This window comes from Jaculus jaculus, chromosome 1 (genome assembly GCF_020740685.1).
Source record: "Jaculus jaculus isolate mJacJac1 chromosome 1, mJacJac1.mat.Y.cur, whole genome shotgun sequence".
NCBI classification, from domain to species: domain Eukaryota; kingdom Metazoa; phylum Chordata; class Mammalia; order Rodentia; family Dipodidae; genus Jaculus; species Jaculus jaculus.
The window spans coordinates 315,699,695-315,726,646 of record NC_059102.1 but is presented as its reverse complement, the minus strand read 5'-3'; the positions used below and the strand labels follow the sequence as shown (position 1 = coordinate 315,726,646).

Sequence of the window (26,952 nt, the reverse complement as noted above, 5' to 3'; positions counted from 1 at the left end):
TTTTTTTTTTTAAATGAATTCTCAAAGTAAATTTCTCAAAGGAAGAAAGTTTCTAGATCATACAGTAGTCATTCCTTTGCTTCCTTAAGTCAGAGTTCAAGACTTAACAGTCCTTTGCCAAGTGTTTTAACTTTTTTTTTTTTTTTTTTATTCTGAGGTAGGGTCTCACTCTTGCTCAGGCCGACCTGGAATTCACTATGTAGTCTCAGGGTGGCCTTGAACTCACGGAGATCCTCCTACCTCTGCCTCCCAAGTGCTGGGATTAAAGGCATGCACCACCATGCCTGGCTTCCAACAACTTTTTAGCGAAGTTTATTAAGCATGGAGAACTCAAAGAAAAAATAAGACTGGTTTCTTGACTAAAACCAACTCTGACACGCCTGGTGTGTTTTAACATTTTAATGTTTTGAAAAGTCACAAAAGCTTCTTACTAGTAACCATTAGGTAGTGCCATGCAATTGCCAAGACTCTTACCTCTTCTTCTGTTCCCGTCGTTCTCATGGTATTACTGGTAGGAATTTACACTGCCCCCCTCATTTTGTGAAGTCATCTGAAATGTACATAATCTGGATCTCTAGTTTGATATAAAACCAGTTCTGCCCAGATACAGTCAGACAGCTCTTCCCAAACTTCTTTAAGTTAATGGGCATTTCCAGCCAAAAAAAAAAAAAAAAGATGAGTAGTTACCCACATCACAATGGAACTAATGTATGAGTATACTTACAGTGAGCTGCTTTTAGTGTCTTTAAAATAATAGTATAGGGGGCTGGAGAGTTTGCTTAGCTGTTAAGCTCTTGCCTGTGAAGCCTAAGGACCCTGGTTCGAGGCTCGATTCCCCAGGACCCATGTAATCCAGAAGCACAAGGTGACGTATGTATCTGGAGTTACTTTGCAGTGGCTGGAGGCCCTGGTGCGCCCATTCTCTCTCTCTCTCTGCCTCTTTCTTTCTCTGACTGTCCCTCTCCAATAAATAAATAAATAGGCTAGTATTCATTCAACAGATACCTGGTATCCATCTATTATAATGCCAGCAAAGTGTCAGTTGTGGGCTCTATCTGGGGTCACATATCAGGCACTGGGAGTCCACAGCAGGAAAAGGAAGGCGATGTGGGTGGGTGCAAATGTACCAAGTGTTCTGTTCAACTGCTGCCTTTCTAGCTTCCTCATGTTCCCAGTGTATTTTTCCTCTCAGCTGTAATGAAGAGTAGGATGAGTTTCTGCTTTTCAGGGCAGTAGCAGTCATAGTAATGTACAAGATGGTAGCAGTTGACATAGGAAGCACTCAGAGGAAACATTCTAGACTCTCTGCCACGCAGCTCTTTAATCTCAGTTTCATTATTATTTAGACATAGCTGCCTGACAGGTTCCTTGGGGAAGGCAGGTACGGTAGTAGGGAAGTAAAGTGTGATGTTGGAATGACAAGAATGGATGGTGCCTATGACAAAATATGCCTTCGTCAGGCATTGCTAAACACGGGCTGGGACTGTGAGAAAGCTGGCCTGGGCTGTTGGACATGGCCGGGGACCTTTGGCTGTGGGGGTTGCAGCCGGCCTTAGCCTTGGGAACCCACTCTGGCAAGAGGTCGAAGTGTGCCTCATCTTTGCCCAGAGGAAACAGGACGGCAGGCCATCCCCCACCCCAAAGCACTTGAGCATTCCATAGTCTAAGGTTCTGCCCCCCCCAACAGTTCCTGACCTTGTGGCCAGCTGCCCAAGATACCCTTATATTATGGGTCTATATGTTATAATATGGGTCTACATATTACAATATACTATATTATATTACAAGGTAGTAAACAGTCTTCCTGCTGCTGTAGCCATCCAATATGTGGCTAAAGTCAAGTAGCTTTTCTTGCTGCTTCTGTTGCCTCCCTTGCAACTTCTCCCTCACCACGTCTGCCTTCCAACACCAGCCAATTAGACAGCAACCCGTAAGCCTATGTATCCAATCCCCTTATAGTCTGTATGTGCCTTCTCAACCTTCCCCAATTGTTTATAAACCCACTCCTCTTTTGAATAAACGAGACAAAGCACTACCCATCAGACCGTCTCCCGAGTGGTTCACTGCCCTTCGCCCTCACCCTGCTCCCCCCAACTCCTCCTGTGCCCTGGACGTCAGCGGCCAATGGCCCCTGGGGAAAAAGTGAGGACCCCCATACCTTAGTTACAAAGAGAAAGTTGAAAGTTTGTCACACAACATTAATTTCCTATCATTTATATCATTTCAACTGCATTTCTGATGCAATTAATTTATCTTGTAAATTTGGATTAACAACTAATAAAGGATTCCAGCCTCTTACAAATAGCTTACACAAAGATCCAGGACTTTCCTATGCACTGATGTATTCTTTTAAAAATATTTTATTATTATTTTTTTGAGCGAGAGAGAAAGAGGGAGAGAGAGAGAATGGGTGTGTCAGGACCTTTGGCCGCTGCAAATAAACTCCAGATGTGTGAGCCCTCTGTGTACACGTGAACCATTGCATGCTTGCATCACTGTGCATCTGGCTATGTGGGACCTGGAGATTTGAACATGAGTTCTTAGGCTTTATAGACAAGTGCCTTAATCACTAAGCCATCTCTCCAGCCCACTGATGTATTCTTGTAGTAACACCTTTTATAGATGGCCAACAGGAGTGTTGCAGTCAGGTTCGCATTTCTGGTAAAAATCACCCAACCAAGAGCAGCTTGTGGGACAAAAAGAGGTTTATTTTGGCTTACAGGCTCAAGGGGAAGCCCCATGATGGCAGGGGAAATGATGGCATGAGCAGAGGGTGAACATCAGCCCCTGGCCAACATCAGGTGGACAATAGCAACAGGAGAGTGTGCCAAACATCAGCATGGGGAAACTGGCTATAATACCCATAAGCCCGCCCCCAACAACACACTCCCTCCAGGAGGCGTTAATTCCCAAATCTCCATCAGCTGGGGACCTAGCATTCAGAACACCTGAGTTTATGGGGGACACCTGAATCTAACCACCACAGGGAGACACTGAAATGTGAGGCAATGAAAGTCATCTGCCCAAGGCCACGTCCCTTAGAAACCACACTGTGGATGCAGGTACTGAACTGCCAAAGCCCACATTTGACCATTCATTACACTCCTTCCTGGTGTCTGTTTTCAAGCTTTGTTCACATCCAACATAGATTATCACTAACTGTCCTTGAAAAAAATTATACACATCAATGGAATTGCAGGGAAAAGTAACAAGTATGGAATATAATACAGCCTAGCCATTTCTTTTCCTCAAGTACTAGCTAAGACCTGCTTTATTTTTTTTTAATTTTTTGTTTATTTTTATTTACTTATTTGAGAGTGACATAGAAAGACGCAGATAGAAGGGTGCGCCAGGGCCTCCAGCCACTGCAAACGAACTCCAGATGTGTGTGCCCCTTGTGCATCTGGCTAACTTGAGTCCTGGGGGACTGAGCCTCGAACTGGTGTCCTTAGGCTTCACAGGCAAGTGCTTAACCTCTAAGCCATCTTTCCAGCCCAAGACCTGCTTTTTTTTTTTTTTTAAAGATTTTTATTGATTTATTTGAGAGTGACAGACAGAGAAAGAGGCAGATAGAGAGCGAGAGAGAGAATGGGCGCGCCAGGGCTTCCAGCCACTGCAAACGAACTCCAGACGCGTGCGCCCCCTTGTGCATCTGGCTAACGTGGGACCTGGGGGACCGAGCCTCGAACCGGGATCCTTAGGCTTCACAGGCAAGCACTTAACCGCTATGCCATCTCTCCAGCCCAAGACCTGCTTTTTATTGACACAGACCAAGACGAATGAACTTCTTTCCAATCCAGGCTGTTTCCAGAGTGGCCTGGCAAAGTTCTTCTCTGTGGGCTTTCTAATATACAAGTATCCCATAATTAAAAAAATAATATTATAAACAAGCTTTATTTCTTTTTCTTTTCTGGGGAGCATGAGTTAGGACTTTTTTTTTTTTTTGGTATTTCGAGGTAGGGTTTCACTCTAGCCCATATTGACCTGAAATCCTAGAATTCACTATGTAGTTTCAGAGTGCCCTAAAACTCATGGAAATCCCCCTCCCTCTGCCTCCCAAGTTCTGGGACTAAAGGTATGAGCCACCCAAGTCTGGATTTTTATTTATTTATTTATTTAATTTTATTTTTTAAACAACTTATTTTTTAAGTGGAGTCCCTGGGGAGGCCCTCAGTGTTTGCAGAACAAGGACCATCCTGGCTTACCAGCACTCTCCACTAGAGGCCACTGTGACTAACATTTCAATTTCTATGCACTTTGAAGAAAGCAACAGGTGTATCTAAGTCTGATGAAGACCCTTCTCCATTGAAAAAAATACTTTGGTTTCATTGGTCACAGTTTAGCTCATCTGGAAATCTCTGACGAATAAAATAAGATCCCATTCATTTTTCAGAAGAAGAATCTGAAAACCGAGCCCTAAGGTGAGTAGCTTGTCTTTGTAACAGAAGATTTGCAGGAAAGTAGATGCTAGTTCTGAGCCCTAAGGCCATCTTAAGAATTCCTGTGATCACCCCAAATTTGCTCTTTTGAGATGTAACAACTCCTGTCGCTTGGTCTTTATTGTTGACTCTGCACACGGGGCTTTAGGACACGTGGGGATTGGCTGAGTGGACACATTGGGAGAGGAAGGGTCAGGTGCTGTGGAGTGAGCCCTCAGATCATCTACACAATGAGGAGGGATTTGATCTGGAAGCTCAGTGTGTTCATGCCTGGTTCACTACTTTTGCTGTCCTCTCATGCAGGCCCATGGTACAAGGAAAATGGCTTTTTTTTTTTTTTTTTTTTTTTTCTGAGATGGGGTCTCATGTGCTCCAGGCTGCCCTTGAATTTGCTATATAGCTGAGACTGGCCTTGAATTCCTGATCCTTCTGCCTCCGCCTCCTGAGTGCTGGGATTACCAGCATGTGCCACCATGCCCAGCTTCAGCTGACATCTCAGTTGGTACATCTAACTCTACACGTCTTTCCCCCAAATGCCCTTACACTCAGGAAGTATCTGAAGTCTTCATCCTTATAATTAATGTTTATTATAATTTGTATCTTTTTCTTATTGGCTTCATCTGTCTCTACGTTCTACATACACTTTCCACTTGAGCTGGCTTGTCAATTTCAGTTCTATTCGGCAGCATTTATTTCTCTTACACAGGGTACGGGGCATTACATTGGGTGATGGTGGACACAGAGGGAAAGGAAGCAATGAATTAAAAAAAAATCACAGATCATGTCTTTAGTAGTGTACAGCATGCTGAGGAAAACATGATTATTTATGTGTTAAGTCAGAATGAAATAGGAGTGACAGCTTTATGACTGGTGATGCCAGGGAAAGCTTCATTTGAGCTGGGCACTGGAGGACAGGTAATGGACAGAGGTTAGGCCATATCTCACTCTGTTATGCATAGGTTAGAGACTTATGAGCAGACGTGGGGTATCTAGGGAGGTGCCCAGACTACATCCCACAGATGCTGGGCTTGACTTCTTTTTCATGCTTTGTTTACCTAGAGCCCCCCATCTTCCTTACTCCTTCTCTCCCTCCCTCCTCCCTTCCTTTCTTTTGAGGCAAACCCAACAGACTGCCCCCCTCCTTTTTTATGAGAGTGAGCAAGAGCAAGAACAAGCAAGAGAGAGAGAATCGGTACTCCAGGGCCTCCAGCCACTGTAACCGAACTCCAGATGCGTGCCCCACATTGTGCGCATGTGCAACGTCGCACATGCGTCTCCTTGTGCATCTGGCTTATACGGGATCTGGGGAGTCGGAAGTGGGTCCTTAGGCTTTGCAGGCAAGCACCGTAACCACTAAGCCATCTCTCCAGCCCTCTTCCTGCTTTTCTATTCAAAGCCCTTGCACACTTTGAAGCCAGCTTCAGCCCTGCCCCCTCCCTTAGGCCTTTGCTGACAGTTCGAGCTCATGCCATATAGGCCGCTGCAGTTCAGCTGTAGCGCTGGTGCCGGAGTTGCCTCTTCCACTAGACAAGGGCAAGATACAGCTCACCGTATTCTTTGGGGCCTTGCGGCCCTAAGAGTAGTACTTGATGCTAGACGTTTCCACGGGTCTACTCAGTGGAGCTGACAATTTCATTCTCTCTAAACGTAGCTCATTTCTTCTGCCGGCCTGAGATTATTCACAGGATTTAGCATTCAGTTAGTTAGGAACTGGCACCAACCCAATTTCCTCATCTGCATCGCCTTCTCTCAAGTCGCCTCTCATGAAATGACTCTGCTTCCTTTATGGTCTCTTGTTTTGATGGCCGAGTTACAACCAGTTCTCCGAAGGATCAATGCTTACTGAGACTGAAAGAAGGAAAGCTTGACCATTGGAAGGAAATCTTAGAAGGCCCCTGAAGAGCTCGAGCCTTCTAGTCCCTACAGCAGGAGCATTTTCTGAGGTCTCCTTAGGAGAGTGTATCTGCATGGCTGAGAGCCACACCTCACAGCCTCCCACACAGCACCCATCTACATGTGGGCTGGAAGAGCTGGTGGTGTCCTGAATGAAGGTTCCTGTGCCAAGGAATGAGCACAGATTGACATGTAGCCCACACTCTGCGTGCCATGACATCACTCAAGTGAGAGGCCGCATCTGCTTTAAGAAAGGGTTCATTTTCCCAACTTGCTCACGGTGCTGTAGAGATTGGCGGAGGCCTTCCATCAGGGATACTCACATATGTTGAATGTGAGCAGAGCATCTCTCTGGTGTACAAAATTTTGATCTTGTAGCTGGGCGTGATGGTGCACGCCTTTAATCCCAGCATTCAGGAGGCAGAGGTAAGAGGATTGCCGAGAGTTTGAGGCCACCCTGAGACTCCATATGAATCCCAGGTCAGCCTGAGCCAGAGTGAGACCCTATCTCAAAAAAAAAAAAAAAAAACAAAATCAATCTTCTCTTCCTATGCCTACTAATAGACAGGGTTGTCACCTTTAGGCTTGAGACTTCTCCAGCCATATGCAGCCTTCAGACATGAGAAATCTTGATTGTTTAGCTCAGTGTGTCATAAACAAATTGTCTTCTGCTAGGCGGGGTGTCACATGCCTTTAATCCCAGCACTCAGGAGGTCAAGGTAAGAAGATCACTGTGAGTTCCAGGCCAGCCTGAGACTACATGGTGAATTCCAGGTCAGCCTGGGCTAGAGCTTGACTCTACTTTGAAAAGCCAAAAGAAAAAAAAAAAGTATTGTTTTTTATAATGTGAGAAGTTTTGAAAGCACCATTATTAGAGAACCTGTCTTGTCATTCACCCAGAAAATAGCCAAGAAGAAAAGGCAAGTGACAATTTGTCCAACTGGGCACTGTCTGTTAATAGGTTTCCTGTTTTCTGCTTCTATGTTGGGATGTGGTGACTTGCAATTTTTTTTTTTAGTAAAAGCCAAACAGAGAAGGTCTAGATCCAGGACACCTGCCTCATCAGTGGTGTGAACTCCATTTCCAGAGAGAGAATTCTGTCTGCCAGCCTAGACCACAATGCCAGAGCCCAAAGTCCTGGGAGGTTTGTGGTCCTCTGTGCTGGTTTTCCCCATCTGTGCATGAAAGAGAAATGTGAGAACATGTTAACTGAGAGGGGTGGTGGGGGAACTCCAGCCCCACGAGATACCAAGAGAGTTAAACATATGGCACAGGGAGGTGTCTTAAATTTCCCCTGTGCTGGTAAAATCTGGGGGCAGCCAGGCTTTTTCCTTTGCTGAGTCCATTGTGTCTGCTCCAGCCTCCTTTGGGAGTCATAGGGAACTCCTGAACTCAGAAAAGATCCATGGAAAGGAATGATGGAATTCAAACAGCATTCAGACTGCATCATTTGTTCCTACCCTAAGAACTTCATTTTCACATACTCGTAGAGAGAGGTATTTAGTCACTACAAATGTCTGAGGTCTAATAACTTAGGGCGAGGTGAAGAACCTTTCCACTGACTTGAGGAGTTTTAACCCACATAATTAATGATGGGTGGGGTACATCAGATGGCTGGAACAAATGGAAAAAGAGGGACAAAAAGCAGGACCACATTTACCTTCTCTGCGGACTGCACTGTGGAATAAATCGTGTTCACAGGCTCATCCTTGAAGGCGAGCACCTGGAAAACACCCAGCGGATATCCTTCAGTGAGCATGCGCAGAGGCGCAGCCTCAGGAACCTCCCTTCCTATTTTTTTAAAAAGATTTTATTCTCACTTATTTATTTATTACAGACAGTTAGAGGGAGAGAAAGGGAGAATGGGCACACCACAGCCTCTAGCCACTGCAAATGAACTCCAGATACATGTGCCACCATGTGCATCTGGATTATATGGGACCTGGAGAATCGAACCTGTGTCCTTCGGCTTCAGAGGCATGCGCCTTAACCACTAAACCATCTCTCCAGCCCTCCCTTCCTAATTTTGCCTGCCCACCACCTCACTTACACTGTGGAGCCTCCTCCCCTGGCCTCAGCATTTCTTTGGAGAAGACCAGGTTAAGGGAGGGATGAAGGAGAGTGCTGGAGAATCGAACCTGTGTCCTTCGGCTTCACAGGCATGCGCCTTAACCACTAAACCATCTCTCCAGCCCTCCCTTCCTAATTTTGCCTGCCCACCACCTCACTTACACTGTGGAGCCTCCTCCCCTGGCCTCAGCATTTCTTTGGAGAAGACCAGGTTAAGGGAGGGATGAAGGGGAGTGCTTCAGCAGTGAGCAGAGTCTTGGGGCAAAGAACCCTCAAGAGCCAAGAGGAGGGCTCTGTGTGGTTCAGAAGGAGTGGTGCTTTGCGTGGGCTGTGTGTCCGCTCAATCACAGTGCTGGCCTAACCAGAGCAACCTCGCTTTCCCCCTTCAATCTTTATAGGCTTCAGGGAAGAAGGTTTTTGGAAACTCAGAGGAAGGTGTGGGCCATGGACAGAAAGATAAAAGGTGGGGGGCGGGGGGAGGGACGGTTGGAGAGATGGCTCGATGATTAAGACGCCTGCCAGTGAAATCAAAAGACCCAGGTTCGATTTCCCAGTACCCACGTAAAGCCAGCTGCACAAGATGGCATATGTGTCTCGAGTTCCTTTGCAGTGGCTGGAGGCCCTGGTGCACCCATTCATTCTCTACCTATCTGCTTCTCTCTCTCAAATAAATAAAACAAATTTTTTTAAAAGGCCGGGGGTGTTGGACAGAGAGAGTGAGTCTGAGTAAGCAAGCTGCTGCTGCCAGACCAGCTAGTAGAGCTCGATGTGTCCTTCCTCAGTTCTGTGCCCTTGGGACCACCTTCACCACCAGTTTATTATGTCAGTGACTCCATAAGTGCCCTTGCCTCACACTAGGTGGGTCTCTCATGGTTTGGTGCTCCTTAGTTATGACTCCTATCTAGCCCATGGCCAGGTGTATGTATGTATGTATGTATGTATGTATACACACACACACACACACACACATATATGCTATGGACATACTCAGTGTGTAAACAGCACATGTTGGTATCACCTTTGCTCTCATCCCTGTCCCCCCTCTGAAGGGACCCTCCTCATTGGGGATCAGGCCTCCATATTCTAGTTCTCATGGAGGGCCCCTGCCGTGGTGTTTCCTGTCGGGCCCTCCACAACTCCTGGCTGTGACTCTCTTCTAGGCAGTGAGAAACCGAGGTCAGGGGGTGCCCGTGACTCCCATCCTGGTGGTGGTGCTCGGGGGGTGTGTCTATGAGTAACATCAACTCACCTTGGACTGAGGGATCTCATCATAGATTCTGGGCTCTGCTGGCTGGGCAGTTTTTGAAACGGTGACATATGTGTATATTGTTTTTGATGAGATATCATCTGTCACAAATAAACATAAAATCACAGTTGGTGAAAAGTAGATGGCTCTTTTAAAAAGGGATTTTGGAGTCCTGTGTTCTCTTTTTGTGATGGAGAAATAAAGTCCTAAGAGGTTAGATGGCTCCCCTTCCACTGAGATGGATTCTTGGAGGCTCAGATGACCTCCTCACCAGAGATCACATGGAGAAGAGCAGGCATCTGGTTCAGGTCTTACCCAGAGCTCAGTGGGAATTCTCTTCTATTATACTGGAGACTCTCCTCAGCCCCTGTATGGGAAGTTAAAGTTAGATCTTCCACACAGGGTCTCCCTCAGTGTCTCTTGCACTTGGCATTGGTGGCCTTTTACAGCTGGTTTACTCTCCGTCAGGATCTTAGTTGTTTAACTTGATTCTTTTTTTTTTTTGAGGTAGGGTCTCACTCTAGCACAGGCTGACCTGGAATTCACTACGTAGTCACAGGGTGGCCTCGAACTCATGGTGATCCTTCTACCTCTGCCTCCCCAGTGCTGGGATTAAAGGCGTGTGCCACCACGCCCGGCCAATTCTTTTAAATTATATCCTGTGTTATGTGATCTCAGTACGTAACCACCAAATGTTAAGCACATAGGAGAAGCTTCATGGACATGCACTGGTTATTTGCTTGACTGAAACAGTTAATGAACATTTGTTAAATTCCTCCTATGTGCCAGGCTCCTGGTGAGGCTTCAGAGAAACTAAAAAGGGAGAGTTAAGGTCCTACTTTTAAGAATTTATAAGCTAGGAGAGGCACTCACTTCATAGACCCTTTTGCTTGAATACTGACACAGAACATTTAAGGGTCAGGTTGAAAAGAGACAGCTGAATTTCAGGTCTTCATATTCCAGGGCATCAAAAGCAATATCATAGGCTTCAAAACTTCTGTGTTAGTCTTGTGTAAGTCCCTGCCCCAGATTTAGTGAAGGGGCTAGACAAAGTGTCTTATGTTATTTGTATACACAAAGAATATCATTTTCCCCCCTCTCTCCCTCTCTCCGCTTTTCCCTCCCCCCTCCCTCTCAGATTGTGAGAGGAAGATGTCTCTTTGAAGAAACTTAGAAACCTTGGAAATCAGGCCTTGGAGGTAATGGTGTCCCCCTTTGTGAGTCCATTTCACTTGTGATACGTGTCACCAGCCCTCTTCCCTTAGAACGTCCCTTGATACTGTACCCAGGCCTGTCAACTACATACATGGTAGCGAACATTCTCTGAGACATTCACTGGTGCCGGGAACCCAGATGACTACTCTATGTGTGCAATTCCATTTAATCTACTTAATAAGCATATGCAGCAAACTCTGTATTGTGAACATTTTATAACTGAGAAAACTGAAACTTACAGTGTTAAAATAACTGGTCAAATCATGGTCAAGATGGGATTCCACCCCTAGATACAGTGTAAAGCTCACGCTTAATCTCAGTCACTCCGCTGTGAACTCCCACACCCTTCTATTGTTGTCCTGAGAACATACCAGAATTCTTAGTGAAGGTCTTCAAATAGGGATCTGAGGAAGCAGAACCAAAGGAGAATTAGGAACACAGCAGCAGACATTCCATGTAGTTTATTGTGAGTGGTGGAAAGGAAGAGTCTGGGTGGACATGAGGTTAAGAGGGACGGGGCGATGTCCTCTGGGAGACTAACATCAGGCTTCCTTTTCCCCTCCCTCCTTCTACCTTCTTCCCTCCTGCTTCCCCTCCCTCCCTTCCTGCATCCCTCTCCCTCTCTTCTCCTTTCTGAGCTGGGGTTTTACTGTGATTCTCCTGCCTCAGCCAATTGGATAGCAGGGACTACAGGAGCACATCAACATGCCTGTAAGGTCAGGCAAACAGAAAGATCTGCGGGGATCCACAGCGGTCTAGTGACAACCATACAGTGCACAATTGGCACATAACCTTCGATGACTTCCCCAAGGTCACTGTCAAAGTACAGTGAACTTTTGAGTGACTGTGGAGACTCTGTAGTCCAAACATTTCGTCTATGGGGACACTGAGCCAGAGAAATGAGCACATGAGTGCAAAAAGGAGCAGCTTGCCAAATGCAGTGCCAAGCTTGAACTCAAATAAGATTCTGAAGACTTCTCTGAGTAATGCACACAGTCCTCAGGACCACTGGCCTGGAAGTTGTTGAGGTGGTGGTTGGGAATTGGAGGAACACAGAAATATAGGACCGTTCTGCCCCTCAGTAGAGACAAAAAGCCAAAAATAAAATAAAATAAAAAACAGAGAAGAAATTTCCACACTAACAATCAGACGTGGCTACTTGGAGCCTGACCCTACTGAGCTCATCTCTTAATGACCCATGGCACCTTACCCCAGATGGTGATCTCAAGAAAGACAACTGGTAATGTAAAATTGACTATTTAGCAAGATAGTGAGATACACACTTACCTATCAAGATCTGGATCCACACAAATGGCACATGAGCTAAGATTGAGTAATTTCCTTTAACCATTATAAATGCATTCTCATTTCCACTCACGGGTTTGAATGGGATTTGTCCTCTCTGTCTTTATTCTTCTACAGCATGTTTTCTTTCTTGTTTTTTTCTTGTTTGGTTTTTCGAGGTAGGGTGCATGCAAGGGGAGAAGTGCCGTATCCGGCCTTTAGCAGGCGCCTGAGCTGATGAGGCGTGCTCATAGCCCAGTGGCAGCCAGGCCAGGCTCCACTGCCACGTCTAACACGGAGCCCTGCTGGTCACATCAGGCCACTGACACAATGGGGGAAGGATCCACTGACTACCTGTCTACTAGGGAGAATGGAAAAGGCTACTACTGAGCCCATAACTATACCACGTTGTCAGTTCTAACTCAGGGAGCCTTTGAGAACTTTGAGGACTCTTTCAAGCTGGATTGTTTGAACCCAGGCACAATTCTCTTGATCTGGACCGACCAAACCATCCTACAGTACACTTGATAAGCCAAGCATGTCCAGATATTTGACAAAATCTTCAAAAGTAGACCAGGGATCCAAGAGTCCTTTCTTCTCCTTGTTAGGCACAGCCCTTGAGGTCGACAGACAAGAGAGAAAGTGGCAGAGAGAGAGAGAAAATAGGTGCACCAGGGCTTCCAGCCACTGCAAACAAACTCCAGACACGTGTGGCCCCTTGTGCATCTGTCTAATGTGGGTCCTGGTGAATCAAGCCTCGAACTGGGGTTAGGGTTGGGCTTCACAGGCAAGTGCTTAACTGCTAATCCATCTCTCCAGCCGAGCCCTTGAGGTCTTTTAATAACCAGCTAGGTAGCTCGAGAGCAAGGAAGACCCAAGTGGAGGAAAGGAGGAAGCTCAGTATATGGCCACAGCAACTGCCTGATCCCTGCCCATCTCAGGAAATCCTAGGGCGCCATCTAGCAGCCACTCGGTTCAGTCTCAGGGAACTAATCTGGCCTCAGGCTGAAAGACCTGTGATTCTTGAGGTCAGCTGGGACATTTTAACTAGGAGTTAAAATGGGCTACTGGGCTATAAAGCCTTCCCCAGGGTCATGTCCAGTCTTCAAAATGGGAGCCTATTGGGAGCAAAACTGTCCCTTTTTTCTAGTGAAGAAAGGCCAACCCTTATCCAATGACCTCATACTCGGGCCATATATTAAAAAGGACAAATGTGACTAATTTTGTTCCGGACTATGAGGATCACAGGGAGGAAAGAGTTCCCTTTTCCTATGAGGACTGATTAAGTCCTGAGGCTCAACAGGCCCCATATTCTTTTTTGTTTTGTTTTGTTTTTTGAGGCAGGGCCTCAATCTGGTCCAGGCTGACCTGGTATTCACTATGTAGTCTCAGGGCAGCCCTGAACTCACAGCAATCCTCCTACCTCTGCCTCCCAAGTGCTGGGATTAAAGGCATGCGCCACCACGCCCAGCAGGCCCCATGTTCTTCATCTCTATGGGTGAACCCCAGGTGACCCTAGATGTGGCAGGACCAAAATTACATCCTTTATGGACATGGGAGTGACTTTTTCCACCATGACAACCTTCTCTGGTTGGCTCTGTTCCCCTGTACTGCTCACTGGTATTGATGGAAAGCCCCAAGTCAGCCCACTTTCTACCCATCTTAATTTGCATGATAGACAGATACTTTTTCACTCATTCACTTCTGATCCTATCTGGCTTCCCCATTCCCCTCTTAGATAGGGACAACACATCTAAACATCAGATCCACTTACGGCTCTTTGAGACCTCAGAGGTTCTCTTGGTATTTCCAACACTGAGTTTGGTGGCCTGTAATGCCCAAGAGTTGTCGGGGTATCAAAGATTCTCACTATAGTGTCTGCTCTCGACTTCGACATCATCCAGTACTCTCCCCCTAAAGTCTGGTATACTTACATTCTTGGGCACTCACTAGCAGCCACGCCTGTTACAATTCCTCTTAAGGACTCTTACACCTTTCATCACAGGTGTTACTATCCTTTAAACCCTGCAGCACAGAAAGATTTGCAGCCTCTCAATGATAAATCACTGGATGTTGGGCTACTGTGACAATGAGATTCTCCATACAACATCCTTATTTTTACAGTAAAAAAGTCAGACGGATATGACAGAATTGCCCAGGACCTGAGGGCCATAAGTGAGACTTTGGTCTCAACCCACTCCATAGTTCCCAATCATATACCCTCTGGGACAGATAATCTCCAATACCACATGGTTTCTGATACTACTAGACCTTTAAGGGTACTTTCTTCTGTATTCCTGTCCACCCAGCTTCTCAGTTCCCATTTGCCTTTGAGTGGCAGGACTCCTCCACCCAGGTTACACAACAGCTTACCTGGAACAATCCCTACCCTTTTGGACAGGCCCTAACTAAAGACCCCATTTAATTCCCTCCTAGGAGTAGCCTCCTTCAGGAGCTAGGTGATTTACTAATCTATAGCCCAGACAGACTCGCTTTAGATCAAAACACTGCCCTCTTTAAAATCTTCCTCATGTGGGCAAAAGAATCTTCTTTAGCCAGGCGTGGTGGTGCACACCTTTAATCCTAGCACTTGAGAGACAGAAGTAGGAGGATTGCCATGAGTTCGAGGCCACCCTGAGATGACATAGTGAATTCCAGGTCAGCCTGAGCTAGAGCGAGACTCTACCTTGAAAAACCAAAAAAAAGAAAAAAGAATCATCTTTAAAGACCCACCTCTCCCCCACAAAGGTCCAGTTTCTGGAACTTACACTAACTCTAGGCACAGTGGGCCTTTCCCAGTGCCCATTAGGATCTCATTTTAACTATGAGGACTCTAGTCACAAAACAACAACGAAGGACTTTCATGGACGTGGCAGGGTTTTGTAGAATCTGGATTTCCCAGGTGACCTGACAGTAAACCTTTCCATGTGGCTTTCTGGGGACAGAGGAAGAGCCATTTGCTTGGACCCCTGAGATGCTGCAGGCCATGAACCTCTAAAGCAGGCACCTCCACACTAGCTCTCCTTGATCTCACTCAACCCCTTTCTCTTCATATGCATGAGTGGAAAGAAGCAAAACAAGAAGTTTTAAGTCAAGCTTTGGGGTCATGCATTTTTTTCAAGTCATTTTACCTGGGGACTGTCTCCCCTGCCTCAGGGCCCTGCAGCTGTGGTTTTCCTGGTGAGAGACGATCTAGATTAACCCTGGGACAGAGTAAGATGGTGCTCGAGACTCTCACAACTCCAGGACCTTCTACTGGGTCTCAGTTAAGCCGAGTCAACAGATAGCGCCCTCACCAGACTCTTCTCTTACAGGCTCAAGAGCACACGATAAAACCTCAGACATTTAACTCCTGCTGCCTTGTAGATTTTTGTCTTCTCTTGCAGCAAGATCTAGGTGAAATCAACTATCAATCACATCTAGACTCTAATGAGAGCCAAGATTCCTTCCCTTACCTTTCTGAGTTCTTATTTTATTCCCCTGAGGCAGCTTGGAGAATTCATCTTAATCTTTCTCCTTTAGGGAGACTTCTTAGATTGTTCTTGGACTGAGGTCCTCGCTTACTCTGAGTTGTGACCCCCCATCTTTACTCCCCTTACCCCAGTGTTGTTGTGCTCCCCATCTTCACAATCACTATTATCGTACTTTCCCCCTAAACACTATCCTATGGTGTCCTCCCTCCACTTTGTTTTTTCGAGGCGGAATATCTCTCTAGTCCAGTCTAACTAGGAACTAACTGTAGCCGAGGCTGTTTTCACACTCACGGCAACCTCCTGCCTTAGCCTCCTGAGTGCTGGGATTAAAAGTGTGAGCTACCACGCCCAGCTTACTGCCACTTTTAAATACCATAACTTTCATCAGCCTCCCACGCCCATTCTAAGCTCTTACAGCTACCTCCCCTTTTCACCTCCAAGACACCCGTGATCTCACCCAGCAACAGCTCAACCTTCGCAGAGGCGCTGGTCTTCACCGCTCTGAAGTCCTAACTGGACTTGCAACACTTGCCCAGTCACTCCATTGCGATGGACCCAATTAACAATGTCTGCGCAGGCGCCTTCTCTCTTACTCTCTCTGTGTGTGCATGCACATATGTGTGGGAAGGACCCAATTAACAATGTCTCTCCATATACCCTTTCTCTCTCTCTCAATGTGTGTGTGTGTGTGTGTGTGTGTGTGTGTGTTTATGTGTGTGGGCATGTATGTGCAAAGACCCGAAGCTGACATCAGGTGTCTTCCTTGATCATTCCCCGCTTTGCTTCCAGAGGCAGGGTCTCTTACTTGAACCCAGGGCCTGCTGATTCAGCTAGTCTGGCTGACCAGTTTGTCCTGTGTATCCCGTGTTTCTATCTTCCTAGCCCTGGGATTGCAGGCAGTTTACCACGCCCTTCAGATATTTCCATGGCTGCCGGGGAACTGACCTCCAGTCCTCACACTGGTACAGCAAGACCTTTATCTACTGAGCTAGCTCCCCAGCCCCCTGCATGCACATTGTACTTGGAGCTCTATCTTGCTGGATTTACCACCCTTTTCTGCACAATTTCATTTTTGCCACACCTCCTCACTCACCAGTTGAGGGCAGTCTTGTCAGATAGTGGCCTCTTAAACCAAGGGATTCAGGTGAGCAGCCATTGGGAAGCCCATTCCTTTAGATCCGCCCCTTTCATAATGCAACTTCACTCTCCTGTTATGTGGGACAAAAAGCACCTCTCTCTCCTCTCTCTTTCTCCTCAATTCCAAGATAACATACCCCTGCACGTTGTCTTGGGTACTGGAATAAGTGGACTCAAATTAGTTTCTTATGCTTGTTGGAGCTTGTCAGCTGAATTAGACATGGGCCTAGGTCATACCTCAATGGGCCACAGGCCTTTCAAGACCAGGTTGCTTCTGTTATCTCAATAGTACTTGAAAACTAGTGTCCTAGACTTGCTTATGGCTCCAGGGGAGAAATGCTGCATTTGTGCCAATCAGCTGGGGATAGTATGAGATGCAGTTAAAAGAAGAGACATCCGGGGCTGGGCGTGGTGTCACAGGCCTTTAATCCTAGCATTTGAGAGGCAGAGGTAGGACGATCGCCATTAGTTTGAGGCCACCTGAGAATACACAGTGAATTCCAGGTCAGCCTGAGCTAGAGTGAGACCATTCCTCGAAAAACAAAAGGAAAAGAAAAAGAAGAAAAAAAAAAAGGAGACATCTGGGGCTGGAGAGATGGCTTACTAGTGAGGCACTTGCCTGAAAAGCCTAAGGACCCAGGTACAATTCCCTAGTATCCATGTAAGCCAGCTGCACAAGGCGGCACATGCGTCCGGAGTTCGTTTCAGTGGCTAGCCCTCAAGGGATGACCCTATGGAAGAACTCCGGTTTCTTGGTCTGCTCACCAGCACCCATCCCTCTTTCTTTTCTTCCTTCCTTCCTCCCTCTCTTCTTTCCTTCCTTCTTTCTTTTTTTTTTTTTTTCCTTAACTTTCTGGTACAATTGGCACCTTCCAGGATACAAGTCACTAAGATCCAGATAGCCCTGTCTTAGGGACATTAAACATTAAAATCAGTACCTGTTTCCTATTGCAAAAGCCCTGCCATCTCCAAGTGATGTCACAGTCTGAAGCAAGAGTCTTCAGTCTCTTACTACACCCTTTCCTCCCTAAAATGCTGCTGAAGCCTTTTATGCCTTATGGTCTTACAACCCTGTGACAGGTCGGCAATGCCAACCACAACTGCTTAAGGCTCCTAACCAGCTCTGAAGCCATTCCAGAAGAATAACAGACCTTCATGCCTTGTCAGGGATTTGAACTTGTTGATCTATCAGAGAGGAAATGCAGAGACAAAAAGACCCAAAGTAAGTAAGTAAGTAAATAAATAAATAAACCCAGAATTTCCCTCACTTTCACGATCAGACCCTGACTCTTTGGAAGCTGACCTCAGTGACCTGAGATACCTTTACACAAGTATCTAGAGCCAATCTCCTGATAACCTATAAACCCATGTCGCCTTACCCCAAATGACTTCCCTTAACTGTCTCTCCCCCCAGTTCTGCTGCTCCTGCAGCGTGTTTTCTTTATAAATTTTTCAATAAGTGACAGTCTTACACCTCTGTACCTTTGGTTTGCCATCTTATTCCTGGCATGGCCTGAAGTGAGTGACCCCGGTCTATGTGGGGGGAGAAGAGGCAGCGTCCCGTGTTAGGGCCCGGAAGCCGCCCTACCTTGCCTCCTCCGGCGCCAGCGGAGCAGCATCACGGCGGCGGGGATGAGCAGGAGCAGGAGCAGAGCCAGCGCGCCGAGCAGCGCCGCCCGGCGGCCGCGAGCGCCCGAGCCTGCGGTGACAAGAGAAGCTGCCGTGAGCTGGCTCTCTGGACACTCCCCCGAGGTTGGGCAAGTCTGTCCACATGCAGGGCCCCAATCAAAATGGGATGTCCTAGAGGGAATGCCAAAGTTCCTTGGGAAACTGCCCTTTCTGTTATTAAATGTCATGGCTTGGGCTGGAGAGATGGCTTAGCGGTTAAGCGCTTGCCTGTGAAGCCTAAGGACCCCGGTTCGAGGCTCGGTTCCCCAGGTCCCACGTTCGCCAGATGCACAAGGGGGCGCACGCGTCTGAAGTTCGTTTGCAGAGGCTGGAAGTCCTGGCGCGCCCATTCTCTCTCTCTCCCTCTATCTGTCTTTCTCTCTGTGTCTGTCACTCTCAAATAAATAAATAAAAAATGAACAACAACAACAAAAAAAATTTTTAAATGTCATGGCTTAGCAGTTAAGGCACTTGCCCGCGAAGCCTAAGGACCCAGGTTCAATTCCCCATGAATTAATTCCACATGAAGCCAGATGCACAAACAAGGTGGTGCATGAATCTGGAGTTTGTTTGCAGTGGCTAATGGTGTACCATTCCCTCTCCCCCCCGCCCGCCCCTCAAATGAATATATGAAGCATTTAAAAAAGTCAGGGAGAGCTGGGCGTGGTGGTGCACGCCTTTAATCCCAGCACTCGGGAGGCAGAAGTAGGAGGATCACCGTGAGTTCAAGTCCACCCTGAGATTCCATAGTGAATTCCAGGTCAGCCTGGGCTAGAGTGAGAGACCCTACCTCGAAAAACCAAAAAAAAAAAAAAAAAAAAAGTCAGGGAGTAGCATCCCAGCACCGAGGCCGACATAGGAGGATCACAGTGAGTTTGAGGCCACCCTGAGACTACATGGTGAGTTCCAGATCAGCCTGAGCTAGTGAGACCCTAGCTCGAAAAAGCATAAAAAAAGAAAAAAAAGTCGGAGTCAATGTGGGGAACGGGACTGCCTGAAAACACCCTGACATGGTTAGCTCCTTACAAAAGGCTTTGGTCTCTTTCCAAAGGGTTTCCTGAGAAGAGATTCTCCCCCCCGCCCCCCCCCCCACACACCAGGACCAAGCTCAGCATAAATTCCCTGAAGATGAGGCTAAGGTCAGGCCTTGAAGCTCTTCAGAGGGACTTCTGGGTGTCACTAGGGCAGGCGGCGGGCTGATTACCTGCACAGAGCTGCCGGGCAGAGACGGAGTTGGAGTTGTTGCTGACAGGGTTCCAGGCTGTGCACGTGTAGGTCCTCTCTTGGTCCTTAGGGGTCTGGAAGATTTGAAGGAAGTTGCTTTCTTCTCCCAGGGGACTCCATCTATATGTCACATTCTTTTCTTCCTTATCCACAGAACACGTCAGTCTGACAGTGCAGGTGTTGTTAACCAGTGCCATTAAACTCTGTGTGATTTTTGGTTTCCCAAGCCGACCTATGAGGGGGAACCATACCAGCCGGTGGTAAGCTAGAGATTGCTTATACTAGCTTGTGAGAACCGATTGTTAAGTCTTCAGAAATTTCGCATGATGATTATTAAACACAAGTATTAAAAAATTAAGTTATGCGTGCTTCTCCACACACAAAATGGCCTGGATATTCATGACCTCACGGTGCCTGACACTACCTACACAAGACCATATAAGAGGAGGAAAAGATCACGACGACATCAAAATAAAAGAGAGACTGACGGGCTGGAGAGATGGCTTAGCGGTTAAGCGCTTGCCTGTGAAGCCTAAGGACCCCGGTTTGAGGCTTGGTTCCCCAGGTCCCACGTTAGCCAGATGCACAAGGGGGCGCACGCGTCTGGAGTTCGTTTGCAGAGGCTGGAAGCCCTGGCGCGCCCATTCTCTCTCTCTCTCTCTATCTGTCTTTCTCTCTGTGTCTGTCGCTCTCAAATAAATAAATAAAAAAATTAAAAAAATAAAAAAAAGAGAGACTGATTGAGAGGGGGAGGGGATATGATGGAGAATGGAGTTTCAAAGGAGAAAGTGGGGGGGGGGAGGAAGGGAATTATCATGGATATTGTTTACAATCATGGAAGTTGCCAATTAAAAACCTAAATAAAAAAAATTTAATGGGAAAAAGTTGAAGTTATGAAGTGGACGGGAAGGGAAGATAGCTCAATGGTGAGATGTGCTTACTTGCAAAGACTGCCTGCCATCCGTTATGCATCTGGTATTCTTCTGCAGTGGCAAAGGGTAAACTACAAACGCTATAGACTAGTAAATGGCTGCTAAAGAGAAATAGATTAAAGTTCCAGTAAAAAGTTAGTTATATCTGGAGTTAGCAGAGAGAAGGGAAAAATCTTTACTTTTATCAGGAGACAAGATCACCACATTCAAAGCTCCTAAGATTGTGTACACGGGTAAAGCAGCTATGATGGAGTTTTCTTCCTTCCACTTGTAGGGGACAGAGGAGACCAAAGGAATTGGCTTTCACTTTCTAATTAAGTCTGGAAAGGTGATACATTCAGCAGGACAAACTTGGGAATGACTAGTTTAGGTCTGTGTGGAAATAGAACATGAATAGTAAGAACCTAAGTTAGTCTAGAAGTTGGGCAGATAGCTCAGCTGATAAAGTGTTTGCTGGGCAAGCACAAGGACCTGACTTCAGATGTCTAGAACCAACATAAGAGCCAGGCATGGTGGTATCTGCCTGTACCCATGCTGGGGAGGCAGAGACGGGCAGATCCCTGGGGCTTGCTAGCTCGCTAGTCTAGCCAAATCAGCAAGCTCTGGGCTCAGTGAAAGACCCTGTCTCAAAAGATAAGACAGACAGCCTTTGCACAAGACACATGATGTCGACCTCTGACTTCCATACACACGCATGCACCCATGCACGCATGCATGCACACACACACGCAAACAAAAAAAAAAAAAAAGATTTGGTCTAGATTAGAATAAGTGGTGACTTGGTAACGAGCCTTGTAAATGAGTTTGTAGTAAAGGCATTGACTAGTTGTCACCATGACAACCAAACTCCACATGTGTTTCTTTAGAAATCAGATTTCCAAGAATGTCTGTCACCACTCGTTATTTACCTATGTTTAGAACAACTTTTGTTTTTGTTTTTGTTTTTGCGAGGAAGGGTCTTGCTCTAGTCCAGGCTGACCTGGAATTCACTATGTAGTCTCAGGCTGGCCTCGAATTCACAGCGATTTTCCTACCTCTGCCTCCCAAGTGTTGGGACTAAAGGCATGTGCCGCCATGCCCGGCTTGCAACAACCTTTTGTTTTGTGGGTTTTGAGATAGGCATAGTGGTGAATAGGCTCCATCTCTTTCCCTCAGTAGGACCAGAGGTGTTAGCTGCACAGAGCTGTTGGGTAGAGAGCATTAAAAGTGGAGCCCATGTCCAGGCATGCTGGCGCAAGCCTTTAATCCCAGCACTCAGGAGGCAGAGAGGTAGGAGGATTTCTGTGAGTTCCAGGCCACCCTGAGACATATTAAATTCTAGGTCAGCCTGGGCTAGGGTGAGACCTTACCTCAATGACCCCCATACCCCCTCCCAAAAAAATGGAGTCCATAGACTCCATTTATGTACCACTCCCAGGCATATATCCTAAGGACTCTTCTCACTACCTTAGAGAGATACTTCCACAACCATGTTTATTGTGACTCTACTCACAGTAGCTAGGAAATGGAACCGGTCTAGATGTCCCTCAACTGGTGAATGGATAATGAGGATGTTCTACATTTATACAGTGGAGTTCTATTCAGTGGTAAAGAAAAATGAAATTATGAAATTTGCAGGAAAATGGATGGATCTGGAAAGGATTATACTTAGTGAGGTAATCCAGGCCCAGAAAGCCAAATATCACATGTTGTCTCTCATATGTGGATCCTAGCTGCAAAAGTTTAGACTTGTGTGTGAGTTGGAGTAAAAATTGGTAGCAGAGGCCAGTGAGCTAGAAAAGGGAGGGAGGAGAGGGGAGGATTTAGGGGGATGGTACTGCGTGCATGTAAGTAGAAAAGCACATCAGTGGGGGTGGAATGGCCTAAGCGAGGTCATGGCAAGAGATTGAGTAAAAGAAGAGTGGGGGCCGGAGAGATGGCTTAGCGGTTAAGCGCTTGCCTGTGAAGCCTAACAACCCCAGTTTAAAGTTCGATTCCCCAGGACCCATGTAAGCCAGATGCACAAGGTGGCCCATGCATCTGGAGTTTGTTTGCAGTGGCTGAAGGCCCTGATGCACCCATTCTCTCTCTCTCTCTGCCTCTTTCTCTGTCTGTCTCTCTCAAATAAATAAATGAACATAATAAAAAAAATAAAAAAAGAAGAGTGGGGGGAAGGTTAATCAAAATTCAAGATATTGTGAATAAGCCATACGGAAACCTGCTTTTTTGGATAATGGCAAACCCAGAAGCCATAGACTGTGAATAGAAAAATATTACTGTCAGGAATGGGCTACCTTCCAGTGAGTTGTTGGCCAGGGAGGTCCCTGATACCCCAAAATATTACAGGCCATTGCCAAGGCTCTTGGTTTCCCACCAGGAACAGATGGTAAGATCCTATTGCTGAAGACTTCACATGTCTGGGTTGCAAGGTCACCGAGAAATCAAGCTGAAGCTGAGCTGAAAACCTCCTACCTGTAGACCAGCTGACAGAAAGCTGGAAAAAGCTGCATTGCACGCAGCCCTATGGAAGACAGAAGTCATCAGTGGTGAAAACAGTGGACACTGCAAGCCTTAAGCTTGGCCAGCCAGGCCAAATGACCAACTGGGTGCAATAATGGCATGTCTATTATGGGGGAAACTAACTGTTCTCTACTTGGACTGGAGGCCCGCTTCATGGCAGGGAATACATGCCTGGTACTGAAAACCTAATCAAAAGCCTAAGGTGGGAGAGGTCATGAGACCTAGGAGTGTAACGCCTGCTCTTGTCTGCATATATTATGCTTACCAAACTGCCTGGGTAAGCACTTCTCTTTAATGTTCATACCAACATATTAATGCTACACTCATTTTTGGCTAGAGAAGCGTCTCTTTTCAGATGGCGGTGACCACTGGCCCAAAAGGCACCATAGTGCTGAGAAGTAGTGACCGAGGAGTGTTCAGCCCTGAAAAATCTTTATCATATCTTCCAAGGCTCAAGGTCCATTGAGGAAGAGGTGGCAGAAAGAAAGAAGGGTGGGACTGCTTTCAATGAAATCATTCAAACAGAAATTGGCCTTGATATCCTTGGCCTCACAGTGCCTAACACTATGTTCACAAGACCCTCATAATAGGAGGAAAAGATGATGACAGCAAAATAAAAGAGTGACTAGTGGAGAGAGGGAAGGGATATGATGGAGAGTGGATTTGTGGAGGGGAAAGAGTTATCATGGCTTATTGTCTATAATTATGGAAGTTGTCAATAAAAAAGTAAAAAAATAAAAAACAATCGCAACAAAGCAAGATGATGGCCTCTATCCACTGCCCACGATGACAACCCTGAGACCACCATGTTGTCTCTAGCAATGACACTGAGCATAGGAGACACGTGGGTCACCTTCAGAAGCAAAATACCCAAGCTGGATCAGAAATTCTTTCCCTAGTCCACGTATACTAAGTTAACTACATTCTTACCTTACCAACCTCTGAGTACATGTTTATCTATTTTTTAAAAATAAGAGTTATAGAAACTAAAGCTAATTAAATTACAGAGTATCTGGATATTTTGGCATATGATTTTTCATCTTAGCAGAGCCATCAGAAGATGAAAAGATAAAAGATATCTATACATGACCAATGTAGATTACCTAAGAGTAAAAAAAGGAAGCTAATATTTTACTTTGTGTGTGTGCGTGTGTAAGTTTTGGCATAATCCAGGCAAGTTAATATCATTTATTAACTATTTTCAGATAAGCTAGCCCACCAAAAATTTGAAAACGTTGGCTTACTTGTCAAGGGAACATTAATTTCGGCAAGTAAAATTTCTAGCACTGCCACTAGAACATGCTTTTGCTTTCTTGTGTTAAAACATTAGATGCTGGGATTGCTTTGTGAAAGAAATTATTGTGTTATTTTTTGCTGTGTAAGTTTGAGTGTGCGTGTGCGTGTGTGTGTGTGCGCAGATGCATGCACCCCAGGGTGCATGTGTGCGGAGGCCAGAGGATGTCAGGTGTCTCCTCTGTTGTTCCTCTACCTTATTTCCTGGAAATAGAGTCTCTCATGGAACCCAGGGCTTGCTGTAGTTTGGCTGGACTCACTGACAGTGAGCTCTAGCAATCCTCCTGTCTTTGCTTCAGCGCTGGGGTTACAGGCATGTGAGGCATGCCTGGCTCTATGGGTGCTGAGGAACAACCTCAGGTCTTATGTATGTATGTATGTATGTATGTATGTATGTATGTATGTATGTATGTATGTATTTATTTATTTGGCAGAGAAAGAGGATAAAAGAGACAGACAGATAGATAGAGAGAGAGAGAGAGAGAGAGAGAGAGAGAGAATGGGGGCACCAGGGCCACCAGCCATTGCAAACAAACTCCAGACACATGGGCCCTCTTGTGTATCTGGCTAACGTGGGTCCTGGGGAATTGAACCTGGGTCATTTGGCTTTGCAGGCAAACGCCTTAACCGCTAAGCCATTCCTCCAGCCCCAAATTCAGGGCTTTATTCTTGTACAGCAAGTGCTCTTCCTCAGTGAGCCATCCCTTCTCATTCTCACTCTAGCTCAGACTGACCTGGAATTCACTATGTAGTTTCAGGGTGGCCTCGAACTCATGGCAATCCTCCTACCTCTGCCTCCAGAGTGCTGGGATTAAAGGTGTGTGCCACCATGCCCAGCTCATTCTTTTCATTTGAATTCAACAAATACTTCTGGGGTATTCACTACGTATCTGATTGCGTGAATATACTGCAACGAGCTTAACATACAAAGTCCCTGCCACTGAGGAGCTTTCATGTCAGTGCATGTCCTGTATCCCGAGTTGTGTTTGTTATAACATGTATTAGCACAGCTTTGCATGTTTCTGTGAAGGGGCAGATGGATAGTGAGATCCTTGAGAAATGGCCCAGCTGATCTCTACTTTAGAATCAAATATTTCCTGATAGAAATGCAATGAATCATAATGTGGCAGAAGATTCCCAATAACTACATTAAAATAGTGAAAGTAAGCAGGTAATATTAATTTTAATGATGGTTTGTATTTAACCCACTATATCTGAAATGTCATTTCAGCCTATTACCAATAAAATTATAAGTGAGATATATTATATTCTTTTTAAAAATTATTTATTTATTTATTTGAGAGCAACAGACACAGAGAGAAAGACAGAGAGGGAGAGAGAGAGAATAGGCGCGCCAGGGCCTCCAGCCTCTGCAAACGAACTCCAGACGCGTGCACCCCCTTGTGCATCTGGCTAACGTGGGACCTGGGGAACCAAGCCTCGAACCGGGGTCCTTAGGCTTCACAGGCAAGCGCTTAACCGCTAAGCCATCTCTCCAGCCCTGTTATATTCTTTTTTTTTTAAAATATTTTTTGTTCATTTTTTATTTATTTATTTGAGAGCGACAGACACAGAGAGTAAGACAGATAGAGGGAGAGAGAGAGAATGGGCGCGCCAGGGCTTCCAGCCTCTGCAAACGAACTCCAGACGCGTGCGCCCCCTTGTGCATCTGGCTAACGTGGGACCTGGGGAATCGAGCCTCGAACCGGGGTCCTTAGGCTTCACAGGCAAGCGCTTAACCGCTAAGCCATCTCTCCAGCCCCTGTTATATTCTTTTGTGAAGAGCTAACACTTGAAAATATGCTGTGTATTTTACATTTTCAGCACCTTTTTTTTTTTGCTGTTGTTTTTTGCTTTTTCAAGGTAGGGTCTTACTCTCGCCCAGGCTGACCTGGAATTCACACTATGTAGTCCTCAGGGTAGCCTTGAACTCACAGCTATCCTCCTACCTCTGCCTCCTGAGTGCTGGGATTAAAGGCGTGCGCCACCATGCTCTGCTATATTTCAATTTGGATTCACCGCACATCAGCTCCTTAAGACACACATGTGGGTAGTGGCTACCATATTAGACAGGGCAGGCCAGTTCAAAAGTTTCTCAAAGCTTAGCACATGTAAGAATAATTCATAAAGAAGGAGAGCACAGATTCCTGGGCTTCATTGTCAAAGGCTGGAGTTGGGAGCTGAGAATTTAATGTTTCCAGAAAGGTCCTAGCTACATGCTGCTGCTGGTCAGTCCACAGCCCGCGGAAAGTATTGCATACATGCTGTGTCCATTGTAATGATGGTAACAAGTAGTTCTGACACTTTACCTTTAAAAACAACTTTGTGGGCCTGACGTGGTAGCGCACATCTTTAATCCCAGCACTCAGGAGGCCAAGATAGGAGGGCTTCCATGAGTTTGAGGGCACCCTGAGACTACATAGTGAATTCGGGGTTGCCTGGGCTAGAGTGAGCCCCTACCTCGAAAAACAAACTCACTAACCAAGTTTGTGGGCCAGGCCTGGGTGGTACATACCTGTAATGCCAGCAATCGAGAGGCAGAGGGAGGAGGATTGCTGTGGAGGGGCTACAGGTTGAAT

At 46.2% G+C, this 26,952-nt stretch overlaps 1 protein-coding gene across 1 annotated transcript in view; it reads right to left on the bottom strand.

Annotated features, from left to right (window-relative positions):
- Positions 1-6,871: 6,871 nt before the first annotated feature.
- The window catches only part of LOC101601692 (SLAM family member 5), a 42,377-nt gene continuing 22,296 nt past the window's right edge, over positions 6,872-26,952 (bottom strand). The window contains exons 3-8 of the mRNA XM_045135436.1: positions 19,630-19,881; positions 18,346-18,456; positions 11,235-11,267; positions 9,652-9,749; positions 7,993-8,055; positions 6,872-7,507 (exon numbers count right to left, since the gene is read on the bottom strand). Coding sequence (XP_044991371.1) covers positions 7,442-7,507; positions 7,993-8,055; positions 9,652-9,749; positions 11,235-11,267; positions 18,346-18,456; positions 19,630-19,881 — 623 coding nt within the window. The 3' untranslated portion in view covers positions 6,872-7,441. The remainder of the gene's footprint in view (positions 7,508-7,992; positions 8,056-9,651; positions 9,750-11,234; positions 11,268-18,345; positions 18,457-19,629; positions 19,882-26,952) is intronic.